At 40.9% G+C, this 27,805-nt stretch overlaps 7 protein-coding genes across 7 annotated transcripts, besides 1 other annotated feature; 4 read left to right on the top strand and 3 right to left on the bottom strand.

The window, feature by feature from the left end:
* Window positions 1-830: 830 nt before the first annotated feature.
* Window positions 831-3,555, bottom strand: BEWA_026250 (hypothetical protein; the record flags this gene model as incomplete). The annotated part of the gene is made up of 3 exons (XM_004829385.1): window positions 831-866; window positions 1,005-2,591; window positions 2,671-3,555. The coding sequence occupies 3 exons, from the start codon at window positions 3,553-3,555 to the stop codon at window positions 831-833; spliced, it is 2,508 nt and encodes an 835-aa protein (XP_004829442.1).
* A 64-nt stretch (window positions 3,556-3,619) lies between these two features.
* Window positions 3,620-9,206, bottom strand: BEWA_026240 (hypothetical protein; the record flags this gene model as incomplete). The annotated part of the gene is made up of 6 exons (XM_004829384.1): window positions 3,620-3,673; window positions 3,850-3,931; window positions 3,966-4,123; window positions 4,158-4,831; window positions 5,035-8,535; window positions 8,855-9,206. The coding sequence occupies 6 exons, from the start codon at window positions 9,204-9,206 to the stop codon at window positions 3,620-3,622; spliced, it is 4,821 nt and encodes a 1,606-aa protein (XP_004829441.1).
* Window positions 9,207-10,255: 1,049 nt separating this feature from the next.
* On the top strand, window positions 10,256-14,788 carry BEWA_026230 (hypothetical protein; the record flags this gene model as incomplete). Its single annotated transcript, XM_004829383.1, has 4 exons — window positions 10,256-10,389; window positions 13,632-13,857; window positions 13,894-14,422; window positions 14,478-14,788. Exons 2-4 carry the CDS (start codon window positions 13,633-13,635, stop codon window positions 14,786-14,788), a joined length of 1,065 nt encoding a protein of 354 aa, XP_004829440.1. The 5' UTR covers window positions 10,256-10,389; window position 13,632.
* Window positions 13,192-13,242: a microsatellite.
* An 18-nt stretch (window positions 14,789-14,806) lies between the features above and the next one.
* BEWA_026220 (hypothetical protein) lies at window positions 14,807-21,064 on the bottom strand. Its single transcript, XM_004829382.1, has 5 exons — window positions 20,916-21,064; window positions 15,342-15,444; window positions 15,079-15,285; window positions 14,961-15,045; window positions 14,807-14,923 (listed from the first exon to the last, which is right to left on the bottom strand). Exons 1-5 carry the CDS (start codon window positions 21,043-21,045, stop codon window positions 14,831-14,833), a joined length of 618 nt encoding a protein of 205 aa, XP_004829439.1. The 5' UTR covers window positions 21,046-21,064; the 3' UTR covers window positions 14,807-14,830.
* A 545-nt stretch (window positions 21,065-21,609) lies between these two features.
* BEWA_026210 (hypothetical protein) lies at window positions 21,610-23,854 on the top strand (the record flags this gene model as incomplete). Its single annotated transcript, XM_004829381.1, has 2 exons — window positions 21,610-23,261; window positions 23,377-23,854. The coding sequence occupies 2 exons, from the start codon at window positions 21,610-21,612 to the stop codon at window positions 23,852-23,854; spliced, it is 2,130 nt and encodes a 709-aa protein (XP_004829438.1).
* A 346-nt stretch (window positions 23,855-24,200) lies between these two features.
* Window positions 24,201-25,502, top strand: BEWA_026200 (signal peptide-containing protein; the record flags this gene model as incomplete). The annotated part of the gene is made up of 1 exon (XM_004829380.1): window positions 24,201-25,502. One exon carries the CDS (start codon window positions 24,201-24,203, stop codon window positions 25,500-25,502), a length of 1,302 nt encoding a protein of 433 aa, XP_004829437.1.
* A 93-nt stretch (window positions 25,503-25,595) lies between these two features.
* BEWA_026190 (hypothetical protein) lies at window positions 25,596-27,563 on the top strand (the record flags this gene model as incomplete). Its single annotated transcript, XM_004829379.1, has 1 exon — window positions 25,596-27,563. The coding sequence occupies one exon, from the start codon at window positions 25,596-25,598 to the stop codon at window positions 27,561-27,563; it is 1,968 nt and encodes a 655-aa protein (XP_004829436.1).
* Window positions 27,564-27,805: the final 242 nt, after the last annotated feature.

Raw genomic sequence — 27,805 nt, 5'->3', positions numbered from 1 at the left:
CAGGCTCCTATACTGAGAACTGTGAATTCAGAGACTCCTCTACTCACTAGGCTAATAGTCTCCATCACCATTCCACTCGTTACACTCATTCCATAGTGATATACTACCTAGTCTATCCTTCTTCTAGATACTCCCTACAGTCGTCCTCATAGCTCCGCTGGTAGTACTGAGAAGAGTACTCTTTTAGGCTCCTGTTAGTCGCCATAGAGCTCCCTCCGGCTAAAGCCTATGGTCGCCTAGTCCCTCATCCTCCATTTCACTAGCAACCATCCAACTTACCTTTAAAACTGCCATCCAAATGCCTAATTTTGGACAGATAAGTTTCGATTTTCGACTCCATTTTGGAGAGTCCGTCGATATTCTCAAAAGCCGCCATTTTGTTCACTTCCCTCGACTCTATCGCAAATTCCACGTCATTTAGACATCATAACCCCGGATTCAAAGGTTAATTTGCAACGACGGCAAACTTCCAAAGTGTGTGTACTGAGCGGCTCTACACACCAGGCGCTGCCCTATAGAAGCGCCACTCCTGGGCGCCATTTCTCTCTTTTGGGCATTACTCAACCCTTTAGGACCCGAGAATGATGAGGGGAATGGCCAGAATGGGTCGCCCGTAGAGCTCCGAGGATGGGAAGAGAAGGAAGAAACGGTTTATGAATGCTCCGGGAGAAAGAATGACTAGAAGGGTACAAACATGAATGAGTAAAGGTTAAACCTTCCACTTGGCGTGCAAGAGAATGAAATCGTCGCATTCCAGGTCCGGGAAGAAAGTCGTTGCATAGTCCTAAGTAATGGGTGTAAATATGGACAAACGTAGTGAGTACGAGCGACTATGTGAGCGTAGCGAATGGGCGACCAATGGGAGCCTAAGGAAGAGAGGAGCAATGAAGCGAACGCAGTGAGCTTGGAGAGTATACATAGTATAGGAGCCTTGTGTATTTACCTTTGGATAGATGAATTGCCCAAATAGACCGGGAAAGTTTTTGTAAAATCAGTATGAGTACCATTCTTAGCGGAGTTGTGACCATGGTCAGGTCATTACCAGGGAGTCTGTTGAGCTTGTCATCCCCGGCCTTATCAAGAGGGCTCTTTAGATCCGCCCAAGTAAGGTGCAATTTCTTAGTATCAGGAGTTCCACTGACCCATTTACTCCGATCATGTTCATACTTGGAATAAGTCTTGAGGTAACCGTCTCCAGTAAAGGCCAAGATAATCATTAAGCCTTGTGAAGTAAACGTGTTAAAAGATGAATAAGTGCCACCCCTATCTTTACAACATTTACAGTTGTTAGATGTACATTTTTCAGGTTGGCATTTTCCACTTCCTCCACTTCTGCAGTTGCATTCTGTGCAGTATTTACCTACTTGCTTACCAGTACCACCAGTAGGAGCTTGAGGAGATCCAGGAGTAGGAGGAGTAGTAGCGGGTCTAGGAGAAGGAGTATAAGTAGGGACAGGACTAGGTTCAATTAGTTCAGCAGCTGCTTTTAGAGTATCTTTACCAACCTCAGCAGTAAAATCATAGCCTGCCCTTCCAAGGTTTACCAAGCCTTGTGAGATTTTTTGATTATCAACCTTACTAAGTCCAACAACTAGCCCTCCAAGTAATCTGCCAAGTAAACTTCCTACAATAAGGCCCATTCCACTATCATCACTACCTCTAGCAGTATCACTTATAGAATCAGTAGTTCCAGTACCTTGATCATCTTCTCCACCAGGATGAGCTATACTAGGTTGACCAAGACCAGATTCACCAGTAGGTCCTCTAGATTCAGGAGTACCAGCTTGGTCTTCAGTACGTATATTTTGTTGAGATTCTTTCTCGGAATTTTCAGATTGTTGCTTCCGCTGTAATCTTTGAGCTCCAGCTTCACCTAGTCGTGTAGATAAGTCTTCTTCCTCAGGTAGATGTTCTTCTTGCTCTCCAACCCCTGCCTCCTCACTAGATTCTTCACCCTTCTCCTCTTGTCCTTGTACTTTAGAAGAGTCAGAGTCAGAGTCAGCAGAACGTGATTCTCGTTCTTCCTCAGTTTCTTCAGGAGATGAAAGGGATGAAATAGCAACCATTCCTTTACCATTAGGACCACAAGTAAATAGAACACCTTCACCAAGAGCTTTGACTTGGATCCATTGATCAGGAGTACCTCTTCCATGACACCCATAATCTACAGATTGAGTACTGGTACTCAGGCCAAGTGAGACATAAGATTGTTTAGGATCTCCAGGAGATGAACCAGCAACAGTCTTTTCTACCTCACGAGATGCAGAGATACTAGTATTTTCAGCAGAGTCCTGATCTTGAATTTGTTGAGCAGTTTGTCCATCAGGAGCAACTTGAGTATCTTTATCTAGGGGAGATGAGGCAGCAGATTCTCCATTACTAGCAGTATGTCCTTCAAGATGTTTTAGTCTTTCAGCATCTATAGCATCTTCAGCCATCTGAGCTACTGGAGTACCTTGCAGGAGAATCTTGCTCTCAGACTCTGTATCAGGAACCTGGTCAGATAAGTCAGCTGCTGGGACTTCCTCACGTTGAACTCCATTCTGTCCAAGACATGCTTCAAAGCCTGTACATCCAAGCTCTTTTAGTGCCTTCACAAGTTTTTTAAAGTCTTCATTATCCTTACAGTTTATAGGATGTTAAGTTATCTGGTGTTATTTTGAGACCTACTTTTATCCACTCTTCATTTCCATCTGTATTACTACCGGAGGGACTTTTCTTTTGGTACCAACCCTTAACAGCAGGGCTCCCAGTTGACTCGACATATATAAGTACTGGATTCTTACTACTATTATCGGAGTATAATGCAGAGATGCTGATTGGGCCAGAGATGGGAAATTTTGGTCCTGAAAGTGTTATAGTCTTCCTTTTATTCTTTTTATCTCCACTTTCAAGCTTGATAGCTGCAAGTTTCTGACCAGTAATGGAGTATTTTGTGAGTGTAAGAGAGTTTGAGCCCACATGGTCGTGATGTTTATGATTAACTGGTACATTCTGAATAGTGACCCTGCTACTACTACTACTACTACCTTTATGCTCAGGGCAACAAGGCTTTCCTCCCGTATATGCATCTTTGGTCAGATCTAAGGTGACGGCATCGTTGCTATAACAGTTTTGTTGATCTAGTATCTGCTCAAGAGCCTCAGCATCTATTCGTTTTTCAACCCATTGATCGCCACTCACATTCTTATAATACCTAGTTCTATCACTAGTACTGACTCCTATCAAAAGAACCTTCTTAGGTGGACTAGTACCATTTTCATGTTTCCAGTAATAAGCTTCAACTGAGGTTACCTTTTTATCGTCTGGAAGAGGTATCTCTATATGTTTGCCACTATCATCCCAGATCGCCTTTAGTATAAAGTTTCCTCCATGACTATCATTCTTATTCTCATTTTCGTAGGTGTATTTATAAAAGTTAGATCCAGGAGGTTCTTCATATCTTGTGACTTGAATCTGCCTACTTCCGACAGAATCATTTCCATTATAAGTAGTAGGTCCAGGATTATCACCTTTTGGCTTCACACCAAGCTTAATAGTTACTCCATTACTCATCCTCCATATTCAGATAGAGCATTGTCTTTCAAGACTCTGAGATCCATGAGTAGTCTCCTATCTACTACTCCTCATCCATACACTCATCCTCCCTCACAAGTAGCTCAACTAATTCGTACTGGATTTTATTATTTTTATTCATACAAAACCGCATTAGTATCCATAGTCACATTAACAAGGATCTGAATAGACAAGCTCCTATACTCAGTATACTCACGAGACTCCTCTATTCGCTATCACTCCTATCCTCCTTTCGGTCGGATAGCTCACACTATACGCATTCATTAAACATACCTGATCCTTGTCAACGAGAGGATTGACCATAAACTCCTTTGGAGCCGGCTGCATTTCTACCAATAATCCGTGGCTTTCAAGTCTACAAACATGACATATGCTTCACATCAACATACTCCTTTGGTAGTAAATCCGCACCATTTCTGGTGGACTTGAATACATAGAAAAACTCTCCGTCAGGCTTTGACAAGAGTTGAGAAACTACATTACAAAGAGGCTTCACAAGGTCCGATTCATAGACAAGATCACTTCCGATAATACATGGATATGGAACCTAAATTGGAGTGAAAAGAAGAGAATAGACAAACCTTTGGCCAAGTCTTGTCATCGTTCCATTCAAGTTGTGCGATTTTTACATTTGACCCATTCAAGTCAACATTAAATTTCAGATTATCCATTGTCTGGGTGGAGTAGTCAGTAAGTAGGACGTCTAGAGGGGATCCAGAGTTCAAGCCGCATGCATGAACTGCAAGTCCCAAGAGACCACATCCAGCACCAAGCTCTAGTACATTCCTTCCACTCAAACTTCCAGTTTTAATCAACATGCTAAGCCATTGTGATGCCACGATTGAGGATTCCCAGACAATTTCTCCTGAGAGGTCAAACTCTGCATTTTTGGCATCTAATATTTCGCTCCCACGTATTGCCATTTCTCTTATCTTGACATTTGAATCACCAAATTTGAAGTTGTGAATGATAATGTCGTGTTTTTGTGGGCCTGTAGTTTTGGCATCTTCTTCTTCTTCCTCCATAGAAACACCTTGAGCCTCTTCCAATACACCAGCCACGGGGTGTTCTAGGATAACTTGCAATATGTCGAGATCATTCGAGTTAAAGGCATCAGATAGGGGACTATTACCGAAAAGGTTCTTTTTTAGCAAGTCTATGCGATTAATTTCTTTATATGCATCGGTATATTCTACAATGCCGTAGAATTCCCTTGCTACTGAATCAAGTTTCCATTCATCTTGTAGTGGAGTTTCTGTAGATTTTTGTGATGGTGTATATGTGAATGTGGAGATAGAGCCAAGGGATGTAGGTTTGGTGTATAATGGAAAATTTTAGTGGTAAACAGATACTTAAGTGACGTTTTCCATGGGTTTGTCATTGGATGGAAGGACTCCATAGACTCTTATATTTGTCTAACCCATGGATCTCCTTTAGAACGTTTAAATGCCCACCAACCAAGTCCAGTAAGACCAGCGGATCCGGAAAGAGGGCCAGATATGATACCATACAGGCTAGCGCCAGCGAGAATACCAGCTTCAGCACCAAGAGCGGCAGGTTCTCCGGGAGCAGGAGGTAGAGGAGTAGAAGGAGGTCCAGCAGGATTATTACCTTCAGGAGAAGCATCTCTACTAGTACCTTCTTTGGGCTTTTCATTAGGATCTAGTTTGACCCAATGACCCTCATCTTTTCCAGGAGGTTGCTTGTACCATACATCCTCCTCTTGGTCGTTTGGTTTACCATTAGTACTACGTTTAAAGTTCATCACCAGAGGTTTGCCATCTTTAGTAGAACCGCAAAAATAGACAAAGACTTCTTCTACATACAGTGCAGGTAAAGATGGAGTAAGATCTTGAAGAGTAATATCCGTAGATCCATTTCTAAAACCAGATATGTGAAACTTTCCTCCACTTGGTCTAGAATGTTTGTATATTGCAAGGCTTTCCAATTTTTTATAGGGTTCATCATGTTTGGCATTCTCAACCTTAATTAGCCAAGGTTTATGTTCATCACCTTCATGGCAGTATTGTTCATTAGATTTCTTTGAAATGTCAATTACAGTTACATGATTAATACGGCAATTAATGAGAGTCAGTTTATTTTGGAGGCCATCTGTGGATCCATTTTCCCATTTCTCCCACTTTTTATTTCCATCTTCACCTGTATTCTCGTACCAAGTATATGTCTTAGCGCCTGTGGGATCACTCTTACTCTTAGCTTGCTCAATTCTTAGGAGTAAAGGTCTCCCGGTAGGAAGATGCTGCCAATAGTAGACAGAGACTGAAGTAACACTTTCCATAGTACTTATAGCGCTGATCTTATTCTCATGACCATTTCCATTATATAAAAGTCCAGAGAGTGTAAAGTAACTATCTTCTTTACCAACTACTATATGATCATACCTATTGTAATGCTCTGGAGGATCCCCCTTTTGACTTGAACCTTCGGTCTTTTCAACTTCTATCATTACTCTCCTGATGGAATTAGGATCTCTGTATCGACCTTTCTTTTTCTCAATATCAATAGTGACCTCAGGGGGAGAACACGCGCTATTCAGTCCGTCTAGTATTCCAAGTATCTTATCGTAATCTTTGTTGTATGAAGGATTATCTTTAATAGAAACTACTGTCCAATTACCACTACCGTCATATTTATACCATTTCCTGAAGTAACTCCTCGAACTAGTATCGAGATATATCAGTAGAGGTCTATCACAGATATAAACTTTAACTTCTTTCACATCTAGGATCGTAACATGTGAAATTCCAGTAAGAGTCCCTCTATAAGAATCTTTAAAACCTGCTATGTGAAAATTTTGTGTAGATGTACCAATTGTCTTGAGCCTATGAGTGTAAACAGAGTAGCTTAGTAAATTTTTGGATGCATTAGTATCTTTGAAAACAACGATCTTGTCGTTAGTATGCTTATAATTTGGTCTATTATCTCGTTCATTACAAGGATCATAACTACTCCGTTTTCCAACATCTATTTTAACAACATCGTTGATCTCACAATTGAGCAAGGTTAGCCTATGGACAAGCTGGGTATCATTTAGTTTACCTGTTGATTCTGATGTATGCTCATACTTACTCCAGACATTCCCTATATTTTCATAGTACTTAAAATCACCGCTATCGTCTATCTCAATTAGCAATGGATTCTTAGTGGTCTCGTGTATCCAGTAATAAGCTGCAACTGATGAGACATTATTTATATTGGTAGGTCCTGGAATAGGTTGATTGCTATCATCTTCTATTTTTTCGAGTTTTGATGATGTTGTTAAGGTATGAGTATACTTGTAGAAGCCAGAGTACGTTTCAGATCTTATGACAGTAATATCTTTACCACCAAGAGTATCTTTATATTTATGAGGAGTTCCGCCATTATTTACCTTTTGGTTTTCTTTAAGCTTAATGGTTACTCCAGAATCTGTTTGTGTTTGTACTTGAATCTGTGGTGAGGATGAACTATAACCGCTACTAGAAGATCTTCCTTCATCACTACTACTTCCGGAACCATTAGAACCTGAAGAGAGTCTAGGTTTAACTGTAGGAAGAGTAGTATCTGGTTGTTTATGTATAGTTATCGCCTGAGTTCGTTCTCTTTGTGCTTTATCCTCTTGTCGTTTGAGTTCCTTTTCCTCATCAGCTTTATTAGGATCGGAGCAATCATTTAAGGAAGTACAATTACATTCTTTGAGCACCTCTTTTAGCCTAGTCCACTTCGCACAAGTAAGCTTACCATCTATGTCATTAGAGTTTATAACACTAAGTTTCGGGTTCCACACCCACTGACTACCAATATCCTTATACCAACCTCTTGCTGTAGGGTTTCCAGTATCGACGTATATGAGCGATGGACTGTCCCCTGTGCAGTAAAATACATAAACACTCTTTACAGATATTGGAAATGGTGATCCTAAAAGGTTTATCTTATTCCTTTTATCCTGACCGCCATTCTCATAAAATTTAATACCAGATATGTTCTCTCCATTTTTAATGGAATGCTTGTAGTACTTAGTCATTGGAGAACTATCTACTGTTATCTCTCCAGGGGTGACAGTTACTCTTTTATCCCTATCCTCTTTATGATGTTCACAACAATATGGTTGTCCCGATCTAGATTTGGTGTAGGATATATCCAATGTAACATTACTATAGTGATAGCATAATACCTCGTCAAGCTTTTCAGAAAGAGCAGGTAATGGGAGACCTCCGTCATCATAGAAGCTGTTACCACTACCGACTTCTCTCCAACTAAGATGATTCCGATCTGTACTCTCATAAAAGGTGGTCTTTTTAGTACCATGCTCTATAAATTCAATCATAAGAGGTACATTTCCACTACCTTGATAGGAGTAGAGTCTTATTTGAGAAACTGGACCGTACTTAGTGGGATCAATATCAGTAGATCTATCATTCAAAGTTACTCTTGATATCTTTGTGTCAATATATTTACCGTCAAGATCAGTTATTCTATGTGCTTTAGAAACATAGTTACTACCAGCAAGATGTTGAAAACCACCAAGTTCTATCTTTCTGCTCTTTATGCAATCAGATTCAGAGTTTTTAGGGAGAGATCCAGATTCTGAATTTTCTATGTTAAACACGACAGCATTGTTTATACCGCAGTTTCTGTCATCAAGTCGGACCTGTAGTGAATGCTTACCTATATTGAGCTTCCAAATGTGTGGAGTTGGTTCGCCACCATATTTGTAGTAGTACTTCTTATGACCATCTTCAGTCTCTACTTCCAAGAGAAGTGGCCTTTCATGGTTTCCATCACCAACCCAGTAATATACTGATACCTTAGTAACACCATATAGAACTTGTGCATCCTCATCTAGTCTCTCACCATTGCCTAGTTCTCTACTTAGCCTAAATGTCCGTCCTTTCTTGATGGAATGAACAAGGGCAACAAAACCCCTGACGGATTCAGGGCTAACATCTCGTTTGGTTTCTATACCAGTTGGTTTATTAAGGTCCGGACATTTACATTGTCCCTTATATCCATAACACTTTACATTTAACGTTAACACTCTAGTAGTCATCCTCCATGTTCAGATAGAGCATTGTCTTTCAAAACTGAGATCCATGAGTAGTCTCCTATCTACTACTCCTCATCCATACACTCATCCTCCCTCTTACAACTAGCTTACTGTTTGGCAGTACGAAACCACACTACCATCGTATTTATACCCTCAGCTCATCCATATTCTGATAAACTTACAACCCTTTGCCCATGCACATGCTTGGCATACTGTAAATCATTAACTTACCATCTTTGCAATCTAGTTTTAGTCCTTTTTGTTCATACTCTTCTCTATGCACTCTGTAATCATGTTTCAAAATTTCTTGAACAGCATCCTTTGCTTTAGTCTGTATGGCCCACTGAAGAGGTGAATTGCCAGACTTGTTGTATACTACATAATTGACTTTGCACTCCTCGAGTAGGAATCTTATGGCATCGACTAGATTATTTGCTGATGCATAATGAAGTGCCGTATTCCCATCTTCATTTGCATAATTTGGTCCCGATATCACCTTTGCATTCAGGAGTTTTACCGCCTCTTCCAGGTCGTTTACTCTGAGAGAGTAGAGGAATTCTTCGTCATATTCCAATGCGTCCATCTGTAGAATTTGTGTAATGGCAGAAGATGATGAACTAGTCATGTGCATAGATTCCTCTCTATAGACATTCTCTGCCATAAAGCAGTATATAGGCATGATTAGACATCTATAGAGGCTCTTAGAGCGCCATTTTGAGAGCCTAGTCCATCCCATTAATTGGCATCTCAGGACTTATACAAAGCTGCTTCACTTTTACGAGCAAAAGCCCACGCTTTCCAAAACTGCTAGGCCTCATTAACCAAAACAGAGACCCATAAAGTAGCCAAAAGGCCAATTTATCCTCCTTCGACGACTATACGTACAGAATCCTTACCTCTTTTGCGATTTACAGGTCCTTCACTCGTGTACCAAAGGGATGTAGACAAATGTGCGTTTTAAAGGTCGAGAGTGAGCTACAGAAACGTCTCTATAGCGAGCTGTTAGGCCTAAGATTCAATGGGCTCTAAAATGGCCTAAGAACGACAAAACAGTAGCACACCAGCGGTATTTGCGATGGAAACAAACATTTATGGACAAAAGGTGCACATTTACTGGAGAATAACTTAAAATGACGACAGTGGAGCCCGAACCTCTCGCTGCACTCCACCGACGCGCAATTCTCGTATTCTGGAGATTCTCTCCTCCAAACTCGATGTGTCAGACTATGGATGCATGGAAAACGCACATGTCCAGCTGGGAGACGGACAGGACGCGTCTATAGCGCGTTTGTGGGCTGCGACACCTCCTCGTGGTACCCGGTCAATTTCCTCAAAATTTCCGGGCTCTTCTCTCGGACTGGGACCAGATTTTAGCATATTTTTACATCATCTACGACTGGTTAAAAGGTTGTAGAGTGAAAAGTGACTTTAGGCCGAGTAAGACAGTGCGTGGGTCCCTGCACACTTGGTCGCCTGGATGCGCAAATTCCAGATGCATTCACAGTGCATTCTTTAGAACTGACCTTTAGCTAAGGCCTCTGCTTGATTTGGGCCGTAACAACGGGAGTACGTCTAGAATCTGGACGGAGAAGATGGATCTCAGGTGCATTGATGTGGTGGTGTAATTCATTCACTATACATTCTCTGTGTAAGTTGCAGGTTGTTGCAAAATTTACGGCAAAGTTGTCCATTTGTGTATAATGTGTCTAGTACAAGGGGTTTGGACCGTTTAGCCTTGGAGTAGATTGCAAACACTTGACGCTCAGGTAAGTTGCGGAATGCAGAGCATACGACCCAAGGGAGGATGAATGAATGGAGCGTAGCAAATGTGCGACCAACGGGAGCCTGTGTACCCACAGCGCTCACTAGATGAATGAGTTGCCACTGGGGAGTGTGGAGATGCCCCGAGGAACATTCATCCGCCAATGAATGGGCTCCGTCTCTATATCCCTTGCCCCTCTTGTTACCAAAGGCCTCATTCTTCAGAACTAGTGACTTTAGGAGCCTCGAGGTTTAATGAATGGTGAATGGGCGGCTCGCACTTGCCATGGTTGCAAGTGAGATGTGGATGAATAATGGAGAGACCGTCTTGGGAATGTGTTGGTTGAGAGATGAATGAATTGCTATTATGGAATGAGGAGACTATGGCGACTGCATGGAGCCTATACAGTAGGGTGTGCCCACTCCACCAGACTCCCATGGACTAATGCAGTCCAGAAGGCTATTCATAGGCCAAACAGTGAACTAGTTGTGAGGGAGGATGAATGCATGGTTGTCTAGGGAGTAGTTAAGGTACTGGTCTGCTCCCTTTGGTCGCATTGAGACTACTCATGGATCTCAGAGTTTTGAATGGGCATATTCTATATGAACATGGAGGATGAGTAATGGAGAGATACAGATCGACATAAGCAACAAATGCGGTGACAAAGAAGAAACATGTAAATGTCCAGGTGCTATCACACTAGGTCTAAAGGCCAGTAGGGATGCTGATAAACCTACTAAAGGATTTGTTAAGGTTACTCACCAACATAGGAATGGAGGTACATTTACTCTAAATAGAAACTTGGGCAACCAACATAAAATAAGAGGGGTCTTAAGTAATCCCATAGAACATATCTCCGTTTACTACTGGAATGGCGATCCTAGTGACCCAATACTTCTTGGAATTAAGAGTAGTAAGCAGGGTAATAGTATCACATTCTATGGAAAAACTAGGAATGGTAAGAATTGGATGAATGGTCTAGTGAAAGACCTTAAGGAGTTACAAGCACTTGATCAACAGAACTGCCACAATAATAATGTAGTAGTATTCAACATACAAAATCCTGAATTAGGCACTCTTAATGAAAATTCCAAGATATCAAACTGTATACAGATAAATAATAAGATCGCACCTGCCTCTCCACATACCTCGCCTCCTGGAAGTGACTATACTATTAAAACTTACAACATTAGTGCAGGTACGAAAATTTCCAGAGTTACGTATGGAGGAAGAAATACCGGTATTTCTCCTAAAAAAAGCGGTGGAATATTTAAGGTTAGAGTATACTTTTCTGCGGGTAGTATAGACACTCCTCTTCTGGTTGAATTTATACAACGGGTATCTGGGGACTCAGAATGGTATTATACCCAAAACACAAACGGAAGAAACTGGGGAATCGCTAATAATTATTCTGGATTCTATAATGATGATAGGCCTACTGAGGCACTTACTAAAAAACTAGATGATATAGCATGCTCCGTAGGTATTGGTGTTACTTTGAACCTTACAAAAGGTCACTCCGAGAAAAATGCTAGAAATGGACAGTATTGTTGTGACGATCACAAAAATAGAGTTACTGTTACTGATGGGAATATAATGGCAGGTTATCCTGGCCCTATTTCATACTACAAGCACTCCATTATCGGTGGATACAATATAGCTGGTATTAAATACTATTTTAATGGTCACGAAGATCACAGAAAACGTATAAAAGCAAATGGATTATTTTTTCCAATCACAGGTCCTGTTAATGTTTACGTTTTCTACTGCACAGAACAGAATCCTGTCCTCATTTATGTTGATAGTGATGGTATGGCCAAAGGTTGGTACAAGAAAGGTACTAGTCATGACTATCCATGGACATGGATACCTGGTGGAATAAGCAATGTTAAACCTACTGATATAGATAACGGCGGTCTCACCTGTGATAAATGGGAGAAACTAAATGATGTATTTAAACATCATACTTGTTCTACGTTGAAAGAGTGTACTAACTGTTCCATTAGATCACCTTCACCAGGAGCTAAACATGATGAAGCTAAGGAAATTGAGGAGAGAAAAAAGGCACTAGATAAACTACAAGCTGAACAAACTGAAAAACTTAAGCAGGAAGCTAAAAGGATTGCTGAAGATGATTACGATCCACCTCCACAACTTCAAACTCCTCCTAATTCCCTTGGCTCCTCTTCTACATTATCCTCTGAGAGCTCTGGTAGTTTTAGCAGTAGTTCTGGTTCTAATCCAAGTTCATCTCAACAACCTATCCCTAAACTTAATCCTGCTACCGGCCATATAGCTAGAGACACTGGTGAAGTAGCTCAGGCTAACAATAGAGGAGTTAGAAATAGTAGCTGGATAGGACCATTTGGTTATATCCTTAGAGAGCTTGGAGGACAACTACTTGACAAACTATTCACAACTTCTCTTGAAGAATCTGCCGCTAAACGGGACGATGGTACTAGAGGACTGGGTTCTGGTAGAGCTGCCAGTGTTACCGTTGCTAAAGCTGAAGGCAAACCTGAGGAACTCCAAAAGAAAGACCAAGAAGAAGCTCATACTGGACTTAGAGAACCCGCTGGAGCTCATGGACCTCAAGAAACTAGGTCTAACTTTTCATCTCATGAAGAACAAACTGATGCTACATCTCTTGAAATTACTTCTGACACCCATAAATCTTCTCAAGCACAAAATGATGGTGTTAATACATCTTATGGAGGTACTCAACATGGTACATCTGGCAAAGACGTTCTAGCTCCCGTTCCTCATCCCCCTGCTAATACTACTGAAGTTAAAACTGACCCTCTTCCTACTGCTGCTGCTCCTACTCTCGCTGCTTCTACTACTCCTGCTGCTTCTGGAGAAGGTAAACCTGCTTCTTTTGATGCTTCTACTACTTCTCAAGAAGGCCAAGCCGATAAATCTATTGGAGCTGAACTTGCTACTATATCTCTCGGGACTATCTTCGGATCATCCTCTGGTACTCTTGCCGGAGCTGGTGGTCTTACTGGATTTGCTTATTGGATCTACAAACGTTCTAAAGGAGATCCTTGGGTTAGACAGATTTAGGAGGCTATGGAGACACTCTAGATACTAGCTTGGTTACTGAGTAGTTAGTCTAATGGAGTATCACTATCTATGGATCAAGTACAGACTACAGCTTCATTCAGTCGCCATCTCGTAATGGGAATCTTGCCGCTCTTGCCTATTTAATCTGCCTGCTTTCATCTTATACATACCATTATTCAGGATGGAGCAAATCTATGATGAAAATGCACAGCTCGACCAAGTTTCCGAGAGTGACTTGCTCGGGCAGGTCCCTGGTGGTAGCGTCGAGTCCTTTGATACTGTTCAATCCGAAAGCGAGTCCACAGAGGGACAACACAGCGAATCCGATACCAAAATAAGTGGAGATGAAGTTACACAAGAAAATGTAAAGAGTGAGGAGGATGTACAGGCTGATGAAGAAACAGAGGTATGCACCCTTTGCCTATTCACACTATCCATTTAGCCACTCAAGATCGAAGTTGTCGCAAAATGCGCAGAATGTGGTGACGTAGAAGGTGTTTTAATAACCTGTGAAGGTTGCAAGCTCATGTATCATAATGAATGTTTGTTGGAAGCCTTCAGGCCAAAAGTCTTGGCTGGGTGGACATGCCCACAATGTCAGTGGAAGGAATCAAAGGCAGCTGAAGCTGTTCCAAAGGAAGAGTCTGAAGCTCAGCAGGCGGTCCCGGTTGTCAAAAATGGACGTCCTGGGAGATCTTCAATGAGCCCAAGTAGAGTCCCAGAAGATGTAGCTGAACGCAAGAGGAAGAAGCCAGCCTCTGAGGGTTCAAATTTCGCCACAAAAATCAACATTGGATTTAACCATCAAGTACCATTCACACCCGCATTTTTCCTAGATGACTCGTACAATTCACGGAATACGAGACATGAATGGGCAAGGCTGATGTACTCACCATATCAGCTTGAAAAAATTAGACGCAGAAAGATTCAGGAAGGCTGCCAAGATGCAGTTGTCAAGAACGAGTTTGAATGTGAGTTTGTCTCTATGCATCCACTATGCTTTGACACATTTACACGATTGTTTAGTGGCCAATTTTATTCAAATGTGCGCCAAGAGCTGGAAAAACAGCCCTGGATGGCATCCATTTTCGCCAGAATTTGCATATAAAATTTTGCACTTTGCGGACTATGACCCAAACAAGGCACTCAAGTTTATGAACGACCCCAACTTTAACTTTTCGTGCGTTTGTGACCCCCCTACTCGTCGCTATGACAACAAATGGAAGCCAAAGGATAGGAGAGGTCAAGTGCCTACAAGTCCGTACCCACCACCGGTCACACTTCGCGGATATCTACTCAGAAGACACACTGTATCAGCAAATAAGCAAAATACCTAATACACTGGTATGTATATTACACCTTTACTCAATTTAAAGTAATCATGCCGTGACTAGCGAGTTATAATGACATCCAAGCGAATATGCATGCTTGTGGAATGATACATGCAGAACAAGTGTAGCGCCCTCTGGGCCCTGTTTGGTATGAAATTTTGCAGTATATCAAACTTACGTAAACAATACTTTCACTATCTGCAGTGTGTACATGGATTCTGCAATTGAGAATGTCCGAAAACAGTCGAAGCTCCAATTCACCCCTAAGTTTTTGAAATTATCGCCATAAAACAAACCCCCATTCACCATCCGATTCCATCTTGTCGCAGTAGAATGCAAACATGTCGTCACAATCATCTTCGTAAACTCCATAGACAAAGTGCTCGAAATCAGCTCTGTGCATTCGGAGATACTGAACCACCATCTTTCTCAAGGCTTGATGGTCGTAAGATTTGAGAGATGAATCCGCACTTGCTCTCGTCCTCAGTTGATGCTCAATTGATCTAAGGATGTTGTGTAATGTGAATTTTAAAGGCCGAGTTGTATACAAGAAACAAACTTGAATAGACAATTTCCATCTCCTGGAATATGATGGATCTTTAGGCCATGCGGACCAATTCTCGCTTCGATTGCCTCAAGTTCTACATTTCCCTCGTTTGTTTCTGAAAATTAATGTATGGATGTAGAGAATAAAGTGCGTTGGAGTATAGAGAAGTTAGAGGGAGAGTACGGTTCAATGTCTAGTATACCAACAAGAGAGTAATCTAGAGAGGGAGTGTCTCTACTTCCTAGTTCCGCCTATCTGCAGGTAACAAGTACATTACAGACGAGCAATTAGTCGTGCAAGTAGAGCAGGTCCTTTCCACATAGCGAGAGCACCCAACCCTGCTCCACCTAATCCACTTCCAACAGATGATCCAACTAAAGTACCCGTATTATGTGACTCAGTAAGCTTTTCCTTTAACTGACTAAGCTCCTCCTGACGTTCAATGAGCTCCTTAAGTTTATCCAGTGTTATCTTTAGAGCTTCGCTAACAAGTTGAAAAGTATATCCTTCAGGTCTAGGTAATTGTGTCCACTTAGTTCCATCCTTATCCTTTTGATAGTATGAATACTTGGTTTGATTATTAGTCTTGATAACAGCTTCAACCAGAAGAAGCTTTTCAAGGTCTAAAGTGTCTCCATAGTAATAGGCAGAAATGCTGTAAAGAGTATCGAAAGAGAATTCGATACCAGTAAGCGGAATGCCCTCATGTTTAACTTGAGTGACCTTAAACAGGCCACCGCATAGAGAATGTTGACATTTATAGTAGCCATCACCTATTGGACTATTCCGCACTGTTATACTTATACCTGTACCTTTATCAGGGTATGCTGCATTAGCTGGTCCTGAAAGATCTATAATGATGGAGGGATAATAAGAACCCTGTTCAAGAAGCTTCTTTATTTTACCATCTTCATCACTAGGACCTGTAGGTCTATCATGCTGGGAAACTTCACTCCAAGTTTTGCTAGATTTAGCATTTCTCCTATACCACTTGTGCCCGCCTTTGTTATAATAAATTAGAAAGGGTGCTCCACCAGAAGGAGCATTAAAGTAGACATAGATGCTGCCAGTATCCCTTACAGATGGAAGTCCAGCTTGCCAATTGCTAGTAAACTGGAAGCCAGAGACTGAGAAAGTTCCAGAACCAGAAATAGAATGTGTAGAGCAGTTGTAATCTAGCTGTTTCTTAAGAAACTCCTTGGTTTGAATTTTCTGACTACTACCACAACTTTGACAGTTGTATTTAGTATTACCCTTCTGTGAAAGATTTATAATATGAGCCTTATTCTTAAGGCAGTTCTGCTTGTTAAGTGAATCTCTTAACTTACTAGTACTTGCCTCTGGATCCCTACTCCAAGTACTACCATTATCACTCTTGTAGTATTTTTCAGAATCACCTAGTTGAATTAGCAATGGCTTATCAAAAGTCTCGTCTTTTGACCAGTAGTATACCGTCACACTTGGATATTTTGAAAGATTGTTAGGGACTAGAGTTTGAGAAATGCTATTATGTAAAATACTTTGGATATTTCCTGATTGTGGAGTATGAGTAAATCTCCTGTAAGTCCCTTCTGGGTCAGGGTACCAGTCATCCGTTAGAAGAACCCTTACATTGCCACTCTCATAATAGTACCCTTTACTGTCTACTTTGACGCTATCGTCTCTCTTCGGATAGTAACCAATTTGTATGGTTACACCCTCTTCACCCATGCTAGATCCTCATTCATTTTCCATCAGTACTATATCCAGTATTCTGTGTTCATAGATGTCCCCTCATTCTTCCATTGTAGTACTCCATTAATGTCTCAACTGGTGTGAGCAGAATCGTCAGTATGGATGAATGATGATAACTATGAAGAGTCTATGCATACTCAATATGGTACATTCTTTAAAAACTCTAGGATATCCGTGTCTAATCCAAGGGTCTCCTTTAGAACGTTTAAACATCCACCAACCAAGTCCAGTAAGACTACCAGCTCCGGCGAGAGTACCAGAAGATATACCAGAGATGGACCATATGCCAAGACCAGTAGCAAGTTCAGCACCAACAAGGCCTTCAGCAGTAGGTTGAGAAGCAGGAGATTCAGCAGGTTTTTCAGGAGGAGTAGGAGTTTCTTTAGGAGCAGGAGCAGTACCAACAGGAGTATCTTGAGTAAGAAGAGAAGCTTGAAGTTGAGCAGGTTCAGCTTGAGGTTGTGATTGAGGAGAGTCATCTCCATCAACATGAGTAAAAGTAAGACCATCTTGATTTTGAGGTCCATGTTGAGGTGGAGTATCTTCAGTACCTATAGAAAGCACATCTACAATAACAGGAGCCGTGAAAGTATAAGGTATATCTATAATATCAGGAGCTACACCTCCATATTCTTCATATCCTGCTGTGTAATAGCTTTCATAGTTAACGAAATCTCCACCATAAGTGGCGAAACGTGAACCAGAGGATCCTATATCAATTGTGTTCGTCCAAGATTCCTCTTCTAGCCCAGATAAACTGTCTAGTCCTCCACGTCCAAAAAGACCACTTGTACCACGAGTATCAGCATTTATATCAGTATCATTTTTCTCTTCTTGAATATTTTCATCAGAAGATACTAGACCAGTATCAGGAGTAACTCCACCATCAGATTTTACAGGTCTAGTAGCTCCATTACCAACAGGTCCAGCTTTACCAGATAGACCAATAGGTCCTTGAGCTCCAGAAGGATAAACAAAAGCACATTTAGGTCCAGAATCAGCATTACCAGGAGAACCAGCATCAGTTTGACTAGGTGAGGGTTGAGGTCCTGATTCTACTCCAGTACCTTTAGGGCTTTGAGTTCCAGATCCATAAGTAGCTTCTCCACTACCAGTTCTACTAGCATCAACTTTAGGCTTACCAGGGACGGGAGGAACTTCAACACCAGGACCACTAGTAGCTAATGTTCCTAATGATGACAATGCTGGCAATTTCCTACCTTGTAGAGGTTGTGCTAAAGATGCTGATCTTGTTCCTGGTATTCCTGGATCTAGACCTGGTCTTGCTCCTGCTCCATCAGATAAGACATAATGTCCTTCATCACTTTGTTGAGGTAGAATAGCATACATTCTTCCGTCAGGATATCTAGTACCTATAGCCGTATGACCATCATGAATTTTGAACTGAAATGGGACCCCTATACCAGGTAGACTAGTACCATCAACAGAGCCTGATCTAGCACCAACTACAGGTTGAAAATATCCGTTATGAATACCATCATTTAGGACAGTTAATAGGGTAGGATATTGTTGATGAGATCCTCCAGGAGGAATTGTGATATCAGTAGGTCCAGGTTGTCCTTGAGGTCCTCTAAATCCTTCATCAACAGCTTTCTGTTCTTCAGTATCAGGAAATCCACCAGTAGATATTCTAGCCTTATGATCGGTAACTTCAAGAGTAGAAGTAGTAAGTCTATGTCCACCACTTTCAGCCATCTGAGCCACAGGAGATTCTTGTAGGAGAATCTTTGTCTCAGACTCTGTATCAGGAACTTGATCAGATAAGTCAGCAGCTGGAACCTCTTCACGTTGAACTCCATTCTGTCCAAGATGTTCTGGATCAAGAGTTCTAATACAGTCTTGCAGGTCTGTACATTCATTAAATTTCCTTAGTTCCACCACAAGCTGGTTATATTTCCCATGGTCTGTAGCGCCTGTATCCAGGTCCGTATGTTTTATGTCTTTGAGATCTTTTACTTGTGTCCAATTTTCATTGCCGTTACCGATATTACCACTACCATTCTTTTTAAACCACTTATTACTAACTTCTAAAGGTCCACCTTCGACATATATCAGTTTTGGAACATCTCCACAGTAAAATGCATAGACACTTTCTACACTATCCATAGGAAATGATTGTCCACCTAAAGTTATCATCTTCACTTGACCACTTCCATTGTACTTTATCCCGGAAATATTCCATCCATGGCTAATGGTATGTTTGTTATATGGAATGCGACTTGAGTTGTGATCCTTTAATTTACAGGAAACTTCCTTTTTCTCAACAGAGACCTTTCCATCATTCTTACCCTTACCCTTCTCACCTGCATGCTCATTGCAGCAATACGTGTCTCCGCCAGTTTTAGAAGATGATAAGTCAATAGTAACACTCTTGTGATGTTCACAAGAAAATTCATCAAGGTCTTTGATAAGCTTCTCTGTTTGTTTGTCATAATCATCATAGGATTTATCGTCATTGCCATACTCTTGCCATTCAGTACCTTTTTCATTTTTACTATAAATCAGTCTAGATTTGTTGCCATCTACTTTAAATAAGACCGCAATAGGTACATTAGAACTCCCAGAAAAGTAAAGTTTGAAATCACCAGTTGCATTTTCTGGAATCTTAATGTCGGTCTTTTCCTTGCCATAGACTGCCATAGAAAACCTGGTCTTTCCTCGATCATTCTTTTGACCATTGAGTTTATACCCTTTAACATTATAGTTAGTACCAGGAAGATTGGAGGCGTCCTTGGCAAGTTCTACCTTTACACTCTTTGCAAAACCGGAATCCAAACCGAGAACTTTTGTAGGATCATTAAGGTAAAGGGGATAGCGATTATTCCGGCCTAAATTTCTTTCGTCTAATAAAGCCTGTAAGGATGTTCCTCCTCCTTCACGTTTTTTCCAGATATTTGTTTCAGAGTCTCCTAGTTCACCATCCTCATATTTCAGGTAGTATGTTGAGCTATTTCCATCATCCTTAACCTCAATAAGGAGTGGTTTATCACAACCATTGTCACCATCCCAATAGTAAACTGATACAGATGTCACACGATCGATTGGTCCATCTTGTAGTTCCTCATCTCCATCTAATGTTCCCCTGAGAGTGAATGTTTGTCCTTCCTTAAGGGAGTGGGTAAGGGCAATAAAGCCCGCAGCGTTAGAATAATTATCAACCTTACTGACATCTATACCCGTTGGTTTAGGGGAACAATTACATCCTTGTTTATTATCTCCGCATCTGTTCTCTAGACTTAACTTTAATGTGTTACCATTAGTCATCCTCCATGATTAGAGAGTATACTCTGTCAAACTCTGAGATCCATGAGAGTATTAATGCGACCCAAGGGAGCAGACCAGTACCTTAGTTACTCCCTAGACAACCATTCATCCTCCCTCACAAGTAGCTTACTGTGTGATCCTATGAGAATCTTTTGGAGAATCTCCATAAGAGTCTACTGGATGGTTGGTGACGGACGAACTCCATAGGATAGCCTATAGTTCCATAGTGGACACTGAATACACAGGCTCTATACTCTGTCTAGTTGCCGTAAACTCCCTCATCCATCCTTATTCTAGAGGCTCCAGTTAGTCGCTTATGCTCCTATACTGCCGTTGTTCCATTATACAACTTGATGCTTGGCATCTCGCCGCAACTCTTTCATTCGTTACACTCGTCCTTCTTCTAGAGACTCCCTACGGTCGTCCAGTACTCCTTACAGTCGCACTTACACAGTGATAATCCTACTCTTCCTTAGGCTCCCATATGTCGCCAAAGCCCATCCTCCCTATGGTCGGATAGTCGCTCATGCTCCTCCTCCGCTATGCTACGGACGCTGCATTACTTACCATAAAGTCGTTCCTTTTCCCGTTCTGCTTCTTGTTCATACTGCGACTGTTTCTTTTTGAGTTTTTTCCTTTGCGCAGCCGTAAGTGTCCTTTCGGACCTGTAAAATCCCTCGAGGGGAGAATTTTCCATGGAAACGTCGACTGTCCCCCATGTGTAGTTCCTTTGGGTCCGAGGTTCGAGTGGGAGGGCCTCACTTTATTTTCTGGCGCACATTTGTGGATTTTACAGGCAGATTATGGGTCAAGAACTGCACAAGAGGACTAGGAACGGTCGATAGGGGATTAGGAGACATGGCGGAACTGGAAAACCTCTCCATCATCATTCCGACCTACAACGAAAAGGAAAATGTGCCGTTTCTCGTCTATATGATTGTCGACACACTCAAAAATGTGTAAGTTTTGTACAGGGTATCGAGCTGTGCGAGCAACTACGGGAGCCGGCGAGTTTAGCGTAGCTAAAGGAGCCTTTATAATCTCTTGAGATGGCAGAATGTGGTTCCATAATGACAAACAGTGAGCTAGTCTTGTGAGGGATGATGAATGTATGGATGAGTAGGGAGTAACTAAGGTACCGGTCTGCTCCCTTTGGTCGCATTAATACTCTTATGTATCTCAGAGTTTTGAAAGAAGTACTCTATCTGAACATGGAGGATGAGTGGTGGAGTAGGGACTTGCTCTGAGAACTCTAATAATAATGGCAGAAGATCCACCACCAGTAACCATTTATCTCTCAAAAAACAAAGAGATACCTCCTGAATATAGAGATGACGGAAGTGGTAAGCTCATTAAGGTCACAATAGATGAAGAACCACCTGGATCTAACATTACCAGATATACTCACAAAGATGAAAATAATAAATCATTCAAACTAAAAGCGGTACTAGATTATCAGAATACTTCTATTGGCGTTATTACTACGGGAAACGATGTAACTTCAGTTTCTGCCTATTACTGGACTAGTAATCTTAGTAAGGTTCTCATGGTGGGAGTTACCACCACTGGCAATACAACTAAGTATTATGGCAATAGAAAGAAGGATGGTGGTATCGGTAATGAGTGGATTCTACTAACTGAACATAACACTTCCATACCCCAACTCATCAATAATGACATTGAAAGGACACTGGATGATCTAGTATGTTCGAACTATGATGCAGTCACCATAGATCTTAGCAAGGGTATATCCATGGGTAGTAGGCAGCCGTATTGCTGCCGTTGCTATGAGCATAGTCTGATAGATAGGAGGATCACTATTAGAGAGGAGAAGGTTGCGTCTAAAATTACATACTACAAACACTCCATTTCTAGTAACTATCCACTTGCAAGGATAAGGTACTACGATAAGGGTGAAGGTACTTATAGAACTAATGATTCCAAGAATAGAAGACGTATAAAGTCTAATGCACTAAGGTTTCCAACCTCTGACGTAAGAAGCGTCTCTGCATTCTACTGTGATCATAATCCAGTTCTTATATATGTGGAATCTACTGGTGGAGACATGGTTACTGGTTGGTACCAAAAAGGTGATAGTAGGGGTAATGATGAACAGTGGGATAGACTCAAAGATGAACCAGAGAAGCCGCCAGATGAAATCACAACCTGTGGTAGTAACGACCTTAAAAAACTTAAAAATGTAGTATATTGTGCAAGTAAGGTACCATGTCCTAAACCTCCCCCTCAACAACCTCGAACCCCTCCTGGACCTGCTGATGGAGGTGATGAAGCTAGTGATAGTAAAGCTGGAGCTAAGGTAGCCCCTATTTTGGGAGCTATACTTGGCAAATTATTTGGAGGAGCACTTTCCGGAGCTTTTAAAGCTACTAAAGATGAAAAACTTCTCGGAAGCCTGATAACACTTGGAGATGTAGGCTATGATTTTTCCAGAAAAGCTGGCAAAGATACTATAGGAGCAGCTCTTGAAATAGCTGAAAAGGTTCTTCCTCCTGGTCCTCCTACTGCCTCTGAAAATTCTCCTACTAGTGCTTCTATTACTGAACCTACTCTTCCTGAACCTCCTGGTCAACTTCCTACTGCTGAAACTTCTTCTGATTCTGAACTTGCTAAAGAAGGTGAACATCAAGCTTTTGCTTCTGAATCTCCTGGAGAAGCTGAAGCTCTTGCTGGACTTGTTTCTGTTCCTGCTGCTACTGGTTTTACTGTTCTCACCGGATTAGGCTCTACTTCTGGTACTCTTGCTGGAGCTGCAGGAACGGGTGCAACCTTTTCTGGAGGACGGAACCTTTATAATCGTTCTAAAGGAGATCCTTGGATACTGAGTAGTTGGTCCCAGTTTTCCATGGTAAAAGAAGCTTTTGAGGGACAATATATGCAGAATATTGGACTCATGTTTCTTGTACCTATAGACATCCGTACTCATATACTCCCTTTGGTTCCATCATACACGCTCATTTCATCCATATATCATAATATCAGCCTCAAACATCTTCACACCTATATACAGGAAATTCCCATACGAGATATTACTTATCGATGACAACAGTCCAGATGGAACTCTTGATGTCTACAGAAAGTTGCAAAAGCTTTTTCCTAACGTACAGCTAAAGGAACTTCAGAGAAAGGGGAAATTAGGTCTTGGAAGTGCATACATTGATGGGCTAAAGTATACTAAATATGACTTTATCCTGATAATGGACGCAGATTTATCGCATCACCCAAAGTACATTTTAGACATGATAAATGTACAAAAAATATCAAAGTGTGACATAGTGAGTGGAACAAGATACGCTCCAGGAGGAGGTGCCTCCGGATGGGATTTGAAGCGAGTATTTATTAGCAAGTGTGCGAATTTTTTGGCACAATTTTTATTAAGACCAAAGTTTTCGGATTTAACTGGGTCATTTAGACTCTATAGACGAACGATTTTGGAGTCTGTAATTAAAGATGTAAAAGGAAAAGGTGAGTTTATATATTCTACGTGAATACGGGATCGCTGAAACATCTTAAAGTGGAATGGAATGATGAATACTGGGATTTGAAATACTTCTAATGGACGTGATGGTTTGCATTAGCCATGGTTTTATGCTAGTTATGTTCCATACAGACAAAGTTTGCTAATATTAGTTGACAGGGAAGTAACCTACAGAAAGTTTTTGCAATGAGTATGATATATACAGAATATTTATCTTCTTTCTTCCAATGGGGTAAACATGAATAGACATTTCTCTTCCTCCTAGTGTTTGGGTTGTAAAACAGGATAGGAGGAGAAATAACTGGCACAAATTTTGCATTTTAACTGGTAAACTCTACGGGATAATATCGGGAAAGATGAGATCCTTCTTGTTATTATCCACGGCATTCCTGATTGGAGTATGTTATTGTGCTCCTTCAAATTCGAAAGGAAATGGTGGCAACGCTACGCAGAATTCTAGAGAAGCCAATTCTACTTCTCAAGTTCAACAGGCAGCTCAACCAATTCCACAAGAGAAACAGACTGTTCCAGACACAAATTCTGGAGTTCCTAAACCTGTTCTACAACATAATCACTTTACCAAAGAACTCGCAGTTCCAATTACCCTAGATTTGGCTGAGGTGAATACAAATTCTGTTGATGTTCCAGATACTACTACGAAGGATGGCATAAATACAACCTACTACTACCCAAAGGGAAAGTTTTATTTTGAAAAGATAGTGGATGGAACCAGGACAGTATGGGAGTCTACTAAAGAGAAATGTTCTCCAGCGTACACTATCTCAAAGGGTGATATAACATTTCTTGCTCTCTTGCTAAAGAAGTCTGATGATGAGACCGATTTAATATACTACGAAAAGAAGAATCTAGGGTGGAAGCTTGTCGAGAAGACAAAGAGTGAAAATATAATAGAGGAACTAAAGAGGCAGCCTGAGCAACCAGCTGTAAAAACCATCGACTTGGATCTTTCAGATGTTGACTCTATAACATTCTCTGTAGAAGAATCTGAGGAGGATAAGGTTCCTATCAAAAAATATGCCGTTAAAACTGATCATCACCTGAATGAAATAAATAATGGAGATTCTGAACTTTGGAAATCCGATTCTCCGAACAAACACTGTACACTTGCTACGGTATACTTTGAGGAAGAGAATCCCATGCTAGCATCTTTATCACTCAACCAAGGATTTGTTTATTTACAAAATAAAGACGGTAAATGGGTTGGTGTTTCTAAGGATGGCTATGATGCTGCTCTAACTAATATGAAGGCACGAGCTTCCTTACCCAAAATTGAGAATGTTGAACTCGATGTTACTGACATGAGTGAGGAAGAACCTGTTGAAGAGATACCTCTAAATACTGCTACTCCAACGGAAGGCCATCATAGTTCTGTTATGGAAGACGGAGTTGAAGTTTGGAAAGGTACACATACTGAGCAGGAAGGACAAGCAGATACTGTGAGAGCTGATACACCTTCAAATTCTAGCTCTCTTGATCTTTCCAAGGAGCCTAACGAGGATTTATTCACTTTCAGGGAAACTATAGATAATGATGTAAAGTATTCTAAGTACAAGTTAAAGAATAGAGAAGACAAGGTTACGACAATTATCCACGACGAAAATGTGCTATGGAAGGCGAAAACTAATGAATCTCTATAAGAATGTACCCTTTATACCAAAAATGGATATCCTCCCATGGCTACCATTTTCTCAAAAGGAAACTTTAATGCAGAAAGACATCTTTTAAGGGGCATGGAAGGTTGGATTACAATTTCTCCTGAAGAGTTTGACAAAAAATTGGAGAGAATGAAAACAGGTCTACCAGAATGTGAGTTCTCTGTTCATTCGGAACCAGTAACTATAGATGTTTCCAGGCCATATCAATCTCTCTGTCAGTCCTTCACCTATGACTATGATGGAGTTCCAACCAGAATGATTTTTCATGGAGAAAATGTTCCGGTAAATAAGCTTGTGAATGGCAGAGAAAGAATCTGGGAAGGTGAAGATGGAGAGAAGTGTATACGGTCCATTGTTAGTATGAAGGATGGTAAGCCAGTTCTAGTATATCTAGAGAGAGATACTCCCTCCGGGATACAGTTTTCCACACTTTTAAGAGATAACGGTAAATGGGAAGTCACTTCTAAGTATAATGGTGAACTCAAGAAGCTCAGAAGAACTACAGAGTCTGTAGAAAACTTTACAATTAAGCTAGACGAGGAAAATGATACCAAAGAATGTATAATATTTAATAGAACCTTTCTAAATCTTCCAGCCCGTTTCTATGTTCCAAAGATGGGCAACTATTCCACTGAGGTCAAGGATGGAGGAGTTAGTGTATGGCATGGTGATGACAAGGAAAGGTGTGTATCTGGAGTTGTATATTTCAAGAGTGGAAGACCACAACTTTCCCACATGACTATTAATGATTCCGATGATAGATACTTACAAAAGTACTTTGAAAAGTGTGGCAAGGAATGGAAGGATCTTACGGAGGAGGACTTTTATAAGAAGATAGAGGAAATTAGTGGAAGGTCAGCTAGATCTAAAAATACTCTTCCAGAAGAAACAACGCAGTCGACACAACCCTCTGATTACATTCTTGACATTTCTAAAGAACCAAATAAGGATCTAGTAGCAATACATAAAGGTATCACACCTGAAGAAATAAAGTGTCGTGTATACCAAACGAGGGACAAGAAAGACAAGAGGGTTACCTCTGTTGTAGATGGAGATATTCCCATATGGACTTCCAGAGCTAGTGAGGAATTCCGATACTGCTTTGTTGAAGAAAAGGAAAACTACTCACCCATAATAGCCATATACATAGGAAACAAGTGTAGCAGATGCTATGTTAAGGATAGTGACAAGTGGGTTGAAATAGGTGAGCTCAGCCACAATAAAAGGCATCAAGACATGGAGAACAACTCCACAGGGGATTCAAATTCTCAGTCAGTTAAAAAGGATGGTACTACACTGGACATTTCTAAGCCAGAGAATTCTGGAGTGGAGATAAAAGAAGTAAAGATGAGTGGAATAACTCAAAAGACTTTTACCCCAAATGGCTCTGCAAATATAACCAGCGTTTTGAATAAGGGAGTAGAGCTTTGGAGCATACCATATGATGGAGACGGACTAAGAACTGCAACTTTGTACTCTTCTGGAGACTACAAGCTTTTATTTCTGCAATCTAAAGTTGTTGGTGTAACAGACTCTTATTACTTTGAAGGTTTGTCAACATTGACTCCACTCACTGGAGAAGAATTTGATAGAAAACTGGGTGACATGAAAAGAACCACGGAACATCTCATTGAGAAACTTGACGCACCTCTGTTCGATATTGAAGATGCTACTGAAGGTGATCTTGTAACATTGAAAGTGAAGATTAAGCCAGGTAAAGAGGCGCATAAGCTAGAATATGGAAATGATAAAATATGGGAGAATGAGGACCCTTCTCTCTCTTCTGCAACTCTATACTTTGATGGTGATGTTCCGTCACTTGCTGTTATTGAGACTACAAAGGGTATCGTCCACCGTTACAAGGATTATACTGATAAGCAGTGGAAGGATGGTAATGAGAGCAGTCACAATACAAGATTTGAGGAGCTAAGGGAAAAGTATAATCCGGAACAATCTGATAGGGAATCTACCAATCCCGCTTCAAACTCTAACACCACTCATAAACCCACTGTATCATGCCAAAACATTTTAATTGTACACTAGAATAACCACTCATTCATCCTGTGGATGTATTAATCATTAATGCAGTATACTCTCGTCCCTACCTGTGGTAGGTACTAGATACTCCTCTCTGGACCACTTTTTGTCAATGTAAAAATATAGAAATTTCCTGGAAAATAAGAATCTTGAACTCTAATCATTCCAGAGCGCTCTTAATTGACCACGTAGTGACATCATTTCCCGCCATTTTTTGATACACCTTGGCCATTCACATCTACATTAAC

Source organism: Theileria equi, chromosome 1 (genome assembly GCF_000342415.1).
Source record: "Theileria equi strain WA chromosome 1, complete sequence".
Taxonomy (NCBI): Eukaryota; Apicomplexa; class Aconoidasida; order Piroplasmida; family Theileriidae; genus Theileria; species Theileria equi.
The sequence above is the reverse complement of the archived record's forward strand: the minus strand, read 5'-3'. Positions and strand labels throughout refer to the sequence as shown.